General features: G+C 44.0%; 1 protein-coding gene across 1 annotated transcript; it reads left to right on the top strand.

Annotated features, from left to right (window-relative positions):
- Positions 1–3,162: 3,162 nt before the first annotated feature.
- On the top strand, positions 3,163–7,128 carry armh2 (armadillo like helical domain containing 2). Its single transcript, XM_021572875.3, has 3 exons — positions 3,163–3,361; positions 6,331–6,512; positions 6,847–7,128. Exons 1-3 carry the CDS (start codon positions 3,163–3,165, stop codon positions 7,126–7,128), a joined length of 663 nt encoding a protein of 220 aa, XP_021428550.3.
- The last annotated feature ends 97 nt before the right edge of the window (positions 7,129–7,225 follow it).

Raw genomic sequence — 7,225 nt, forward strand, 5'->3', positions numbered from 1 at the left:
CCCCAATTCTGACTTGTGCACTGATATCTGCTTCACCGATTTCTGCTCTCGTAAAAGTTTTCTGCACGTTAACACTAGAAGCTTATTACCTAAAAATGTATAAATTGAAAGTGAGGGTTCACAGTTCCAATCCAGATGTGTTGGTCATTACTGAGATGTGGTTAAGGAAGAGTGTTTTGAACACTGATGTTAACCTTTCTGGTTATAACCTTTTTCAGCAAGACAGATCTTCCAAAGTTGGTGGAGTGGCAATCTTTACCAAGGATCACCTTCAGTGGTCGGTTGCCTCCACCAAGTCTGTCCCCAAACAATTTGATTTGCTGGTTTTAAGCATTAAACTTTAAAATAGCTATTTGTTGACTGTTGCTGGGTGTTATCGTCCTCCATCAGCACCGGCCTGTACCCGACCTGCCCTACGCTCTCTCCTGGCCCCTTACACTAAGTCTGAATTTGTCCTGCTAGGTGACCTAAATTGGGACATGCTTAAACCATCTGACCAAGTCCTAAAGCAATGGGACTCCCTAAATGTTTCTCATATTATCACCAATCCCAAGGTGTGACTCCAAACACCCAGAAAAGGCGACTCTCCTCAATGTTATCCTCACAAATAATCCTGATAGGTATCAGTATGGTGTTTTCTGTAATGACCTTAGTGATGACTGTTTTACAGCCTGTGTTTGTATTGGCTGCTCAGTCAAACGACCTGTCCTGATTTGTCAGACGCTTGCTAAAAAACTTTAATGAGCAAGCCTTCCTTCATGGCCTGGCCTCTGTAAATTGGTATAAAATTAGCATGATCCCCTCTGTTGAAGATACTTGGACCTTTTTTGATATGTTCAGTGGTATTGTAAACAAACACACCCCCATAAAGAAAATGATCATTATAAACAGGTTCAGCTCCTGGTTCAACTGTGACCTTGCAGAGAATTTAATTTGGTGAAAGGCTCAGCCCACGCATACTCAGGCTGACTGGCTCTCTTTCAGGCAAATGAGAAATAAGTGCACTCAGGCTATCCGGAAGGCCAAAGTTAGTTACTTAAGGAGCAGTTCCCTCTCTCAAGGTCTAACACCAAGAAGTTCTGGAAAACGGTTACAGACCTGGAGAATAAACCCTCCTCACAGCTGCCCATGTCCTTTAATGTTGATGTGGTTGTTACTGACAAGAAGCACACGGCTGAGCTCTTTAATCACCACTTCATTAAGACAAGCTTCATATTTAACTCAGCCATGCCTCCTTGCCTGTCCAACATTTCCTCATCTCCCACCCCTGCTAATGCGACTAGCCCCCGCTGCTCCTCCCTCTTTTGCCCCTGCACCGTTAAAGTTTCTCCCTGCAGGCGGTCACTGAGTCCGAGGTGCTAAAGGAGTTCCTTAAACCATCTGGGTCAGATGGTTTAGACCCTTCTTTAAGGTTACTGCCCCTATCATCGCCAAGCCTGTCTCTGACATTTTTTTACCTGCCTCTCCTCTCTGGGTTGATTCCCATTGGTTGGAAGGCAGCAACGGTGCATCCTTTATTTAACAGGGGAGATCAAATTGATCCTAACTGTTATAGGCCTCTCTATTTTGCCGTTAATCAGAAGTGTTGGAAAAACTTGTCAATCAACTGACTGTCTTTCTTGATGTCTATAGTATTCTCTCTGGTATGCAGTCTGTGTGTCACTGCAACCTTAAAGGTTCTCAATGATTTCACAATTGCCCTTGATTCTAAGCAATGTTGTGCTGCTATTTTTATTGACTTGGCCAGCGGTTTTGCTACGGTAGACCATTACATTCTTGTGGACTGGCTAAGGAATATTGGTGTCGCTGAGGGGTCTTTGGCCTGGTTTGCTAACTACCGCTCTCAAAGAGTGCAGTGTATAGAAAGTCAGAACATCTGCTGACTCAGTCACTGCCTGTCACCAACGGAGTACCCCAAGGCTTGATCCTAGGCCCCACAATCTAAATTTACATCAACAAAGATTACAGTTTTATACTCAGCTGGCCCCTCCCTGGATGTTGTGTTAAACGCTCTGCAACAAAACATTCTCTGCTCTTAACCCTGTTCTGAACACCTCCAAAACAAAAGTAATGTGATTTGGTAAGAAGAATGCCCCTCACCCCACTGGTGGGTCCTGGAGGACTGGAGTTGGGACACACTGAGCTAGAGGATGAGTGTGTACTTTCCCACAGCCTCTTAACCTTCCAGCAGTGACATACTCATCACACGGTCACCTCTCCTCTTTGTTTGTCCTTTTAGCCCTGTTTACACCCGACTTGCCTAGTTAAATACATTTAAAATATATATCAATTCTACTCATTAGTTTATACTGGATACATTTGTTAACTGTGATTTCATTAGTTATGGTTCAACTTTCCTTCCACCTTGTGCCTACATCAGTTATTGTTAAGTCTTGGTTCCAATAGTTTAAGAGATTGTCAGTTGGATATGCTCTCTGCAAGGTTTAGTATATCTTCCCTATCATATTAACATCATTTTCTGGCTGCCAAAGTTTTAGGATTTATTTTAGTTAACAAGCACTCCACCGAACACAAGTTATTTTAAATCATCTACAGTACACCAGTCTAAAATGTGAAAAATGTGGACACGCTCAGGACACAGGACACATGTTATCACCAGGTGTAAACAGGGCTAAAAGGACAAACAAAGAGGAGAGATGACCGTGTGATGAGTATGTCACTGCTGGAAGGTTGAGGCTGTGGGAAAGTACACACTCATCCTCTAGCTCAGTGTCCCAGCTCCAGTCCTCCAGTACCCCCAACAACACACATTTTCGTTGTAGCCCCAGACAAGCACGCCTGATTCAACTTATCAAGCCCTTGATGTTTGTTTGTCCAGGGCTACAATGAAAATGTGTACAGTTTGGGGTACTCGAGGACTGGAGTTGGGAAACTTAACTAGCTGACTTTAAAGTTTTCTACCAAGAGAAAAAAGTTGTGTTCAGATGGGGATTATCAGCGTACATATACCAGCAGATAAAGTCCTGTGCTTGTGTGATTGGTATTTCCATAGAGAAAGAAATATCCGTGTCTGGATATCGCTGAAGTAATTCTACTTGCATAAAGAATGTAGATGCATCACAATGGTTAGAGAATTTTGTGTTCCATCTCAAGCATTCCGATCCACACACATTCAGCTGAACACAGAGGAAAACTGACACCATGATTCAGCGATTTGCATTATTTTACAGCAACCATATCAAAAACTACCTGTTTCCCAATGATGAGGGGTCTGATGAAGGCAATAAGAACTTGCACTATAAGAAGATTAGACTAGCAGGCCAGGACATTCAGAACACAGAACTGCCTCTGGAGAAGAGAGTACTGGCAGTCCACAACATTGGCCTACTGGGATACACAGGTATAGTGCAGTATAAGAAACAAGTGTGCTTAATGCTTAAACCTTATTCAAGACTTTGTAAAGTAGTAAACTATATTGATTGAAATAAAGAGAAGAAACCTGCAATCACTGAATAGGTGTATCTCAGGGCTCTCCAACTCTGTTTCTGGAGAACTACACTCCTGTAGGTTCACAGAAACCTCAGTCATAACTGACCAGATTCAGCATATCAATTAGCTAATTATATTAGAATCAAGTGCGCTAGATTAGGGTTGGAGCTAAAACCTACAGGATGGTAGCTCTGCAGGAATCGAGTTAGAGAAACCCTATATTTAGCTAATCAACACGTTTCGTACTGTAGCAGAGGCTACAAAGGTCACCATGACAACATAATCTATTGTTTTAACACAAATGATAACCATCCTACGGGAGCTCTGTGTAAACAGTATTATGTAATGTTTTCTGGTGGCAGGTAGCCTAGAGGTTAAGAGCTTTGGGCCAATAACCAAAATATTGCTGGTTCGAATCCCGGAGCCGCCTAGGTGAAAAATCTGTCGATGCAATTAACCTGAGATTATCCATTATATTATGCTCAAGGTCAAATCAAACTTTGCATGCGCCGAATACAAAACCAGTGCAGACGTTACTGTGAAATGCTTACTTACAAGCCCTTAACCAAGAGTGCAGGTCAAGAAAAGATTTACCAAGTACACTAAAATAAAAAGTAACACAATAAGAATATACAGGGGGCACCGGTACCAAGTCAGTGTGCGGGGTTACAGGCTAGTTGAGGTCATTTGTACATATAGGTGGGGGTGGTGACTATGCATAGATAGACAGCAAGTAGCAGCAATGTACAAAAGGGAGGGGGAGGGGGGGGGGTCAATGTAAATTGTCCGGTGGTGATTTTATTAATTGTTCAGCAGTCTTATGGCTTGGGGGTAGAAGCTGTTGAGGAACCTCTTGGTCCTAGACTTGGCGCTCCAGTGCCGCTTGCTGTGCGGTAGCAGAGAAAACAGTCTTGGGTCAGACAATTTTATGGGCTTTCCTCTAACTCTGCAAAAAAAGAAACGTCCTCTCACTGTCAACTGTGTTTATTTTCAGCAAAATTAACATGTGCAAATATTTGTATGAACATAAGATTCAACAACAGACAAACTGAACAAGTTCCACAGACATGTGACTAACAGAAATTGAATAATAATAATAATAAATCAAAAGTAAGTCAGTAGCTGGTGTGGCCACCAGCTGTATTAAGTACTGCAGTGCATCTCCTCCTCGTAGACTGCCCCAGATTTGTCAGTTCTTGCTGTGAGATGTTACCCCACTCTTCAACCAAGGCACCTGCAAGATCCCTGACATTTCTGGGGGACTGGCCCTAGTCCTCACCCTCCGATCCAACAGGTCCCAGATGTGCTCAATGGGATTGAGATCTGGGCTCTTTGCTGGCCATGGCAGAACACTGACATTCCTGTCTTGCAGAAGTCACCCACAGAACGAGCAGTATGGCTGGTGGCATTGTCATGCTGGAGGGTCATGTCAGGATGAGCCTACAGGAAGAGTACCACATGAGGGAGGAGGATGTCTTCCCTGTAAAGCACAGAGTTGAGATTGCCTGCAATGACAACAAGCTCAGTCCAATGATGCTGTGACACACAGATCCTCCACCTCCAAATCAATCCCGTACCAGAGTACAGGCCTCGGTGTAACACTCATTCCTTTGACGATAAATGCGAATCTGACCATCACCCCTGGTGAGACAAAACCGCCACTCGTTAGAGAAGAGCACTTTTTGCCAGTCCTGTCTGGTCCAGCGACTGTAGGTTTGTACCCATAGGCGACATTGTTGCCGGTAATATCTGGTGAGGACCTGCCTTACAAAAGGCCTACAAGCCCTCAGTCTAGCCTCTCTCAGCCTACTAAAGACAGTCTGAGCACTGATGGAGGGATTGTGCATTCCTGATGTAACTCGAGCAGTTGTTGCCATCTTGTACCAGTCCCGCAGGTGTGATGTTCGGATGTACCGATCCTGTGCAGGTGTTATGTGTTGCTATACTGATTTTTAGTGTAGTATGTCACCACAGGTGGCTCATAGTTCAATGGCTGAGAATTCTAAACCCACATGAGCTAAAAGTACCCAAAACCAGAGTTAATTTGACCATTGGAAAAAGAGCTACTGTGTAAATACTGCAATGTGGGTTGGATTGAACTGAGCCCCTAATCTTCATTTTCAAGGTGATTGCACTTTCCTTCCCAACACAATGTTGCAATATGCAAGTCTACGTTTAGCATCATTTTTGCACCCCATTGGGGATTTGAATTACATTGCAAGTGAACAAAAAAAATCGATGTCAGGGACTCAGCGCGTTACCACAGTGAGCCAACTGGCCAGACTGATTTGCTCGTCGTGGACATTATTTTATTAGAGCATGCCAGTGGACTTCTAAGTGTGCTTTAGTGAGAAAGTGTTGGGATCAGGTTCAACTACATGTACCCACCACAAAATTATTCATAAGCAATTTCACCCACCTTACAACTTCACCAGAATGCATTTTATTAACTTGAATGGGTTGGGCAGAGGCTGAATTTGGGGTTTAGTTACACCCTTTAACCCTAATTGCTCATGTAAGTCACTCTGGATAACAGCTTCTGCTAAATGTTTCGACATCCAATTGCGCAAAATTGTCGTGGTGAGGTATAACTCCTATGGGCTAATTTGACCTGTTGGGGCATACTGACACAATGGACTGTTTTGGTCTCTGTATGCTAATTAAATTAAATTGATAAATGACATGAAAACAGCTAAATGCATGTGTTTGGTACCACTGCACTGCTCAAATTAACTCCAAGATTATATTAATTGTCTTGTGAAATCAGAGCACATTGCAAAGCCATCGTGTGTCAATGTTTGACATGTAGCTCCTGAAAGTAGATCGATACACCCCAAAAGAAGTACTTTGCCTCTGAAAAGTATTACACCATTTCCCCAGGTGGCTATGCAGCAGCAACCTGTGCTGCAGAGTACATGCCAGCCATGGCAGACTTCCTCAAGCAGCACAGCCTGTCAGATGACCAGAGGATCTCTGTGCTGGAGGGGCTGTCTGGTGTCTGTTATGTCCACTTGACCAACCAGAAGCAGGCCCACTCAATAGGCCTCTACGCCACACTACAGGTAGCCTAGAGAAAGGATATTCAACACTTACCCTATGAGGTCCAGAGCCTGCTGGTTCTGTTCTGATAATTCATTGCACCCAGCTGGTGTCCCAGGTCTAAAGCAGTCCTTGATTAGAGGGGAACAATTAAATGCAGTGGCATTGTGGTAGAGTTGGCATTTAAAGGGCCTGGAGGTTAGAGCAGCAGGTAGGGACAGCAGTTAACTCTGGCTATAGATGGTCACCTGCCATTGAGGCCTTGAGCAAGGCACTGAAGCCATAAAATAACATTGTTGCATAAAATTCCAAGCCAAAAATGTGTCTGACAATTTAGTACGCAATCTTCACCTACAGGAGCTGATGGACCCCACCTGCCCACTGTCTCTATCCACCAAGGCTAAAATGTGGAGCTGCTACTTGCTCAACATCCTGTGTTGTAACAACATCCCAGTTATACGCACCTTGGTGGGGTCACAGAGCCTGAGGCTGACCCTAGAGGCTCTGGAGGGACAGGACTGGTACGGCTGGCCGAAGAACTATGCCAGGGAACTGCTCTGCATGCTAGGGTTCTGGGCACCACAGGTTGTTACAGCACTAGGCACCGGACAGGTTGCAGTGCAAAACTATGGCTCTTAAGCAAACTCATTTCTGATGCCTTTGTTTGAGGTCAGGTTTAAACATAGGCCAACCGATGTCACTATTCTTTTGGAAGTTTGAGAAATTAAAAGGCAAA

Source organism: Oncorhynchus mykiss, chromosome 18 (genome assembly GCF_057628025.1).
Source record: "Oncorhynchus mykiss isolate SJ-2025 chromosome 18, ASM5762802v1, whole genome shotgun sequence".
Taxonomy (NCBI): domain Eukaryota; kingdom Metazoa; phylum Chordata; class Actinopteri; order Salmoniformes; family Salmonidae; genus Oncorhynchus; species Oncorhynchus mykiss.

Excerpts from the sequence above, each read along its gene's own strand:
- armh2 (XM_021572875.3), top strand. The coding sequence starts at position 3,163 with ATGATTCAGCGATTTGCATTATTTTACAGCAACCATATCAAAAACTAC. Across the intron at positions 3,362-6,330 it reads TGGCCTACTGGGATACACAG|GTGGCTATGCAGCAGCAACC; the intron begins GTATAGTGCAGT and ends CCATTTCCCCAG. Across the intron at positions 6,513-6,846 it reads GCCTCTACGCCACACTACAG|GAGCTGATGGACCCCACCTG; the intron begins GTAGCCTAGAGA and ends CTTCACCTACAG.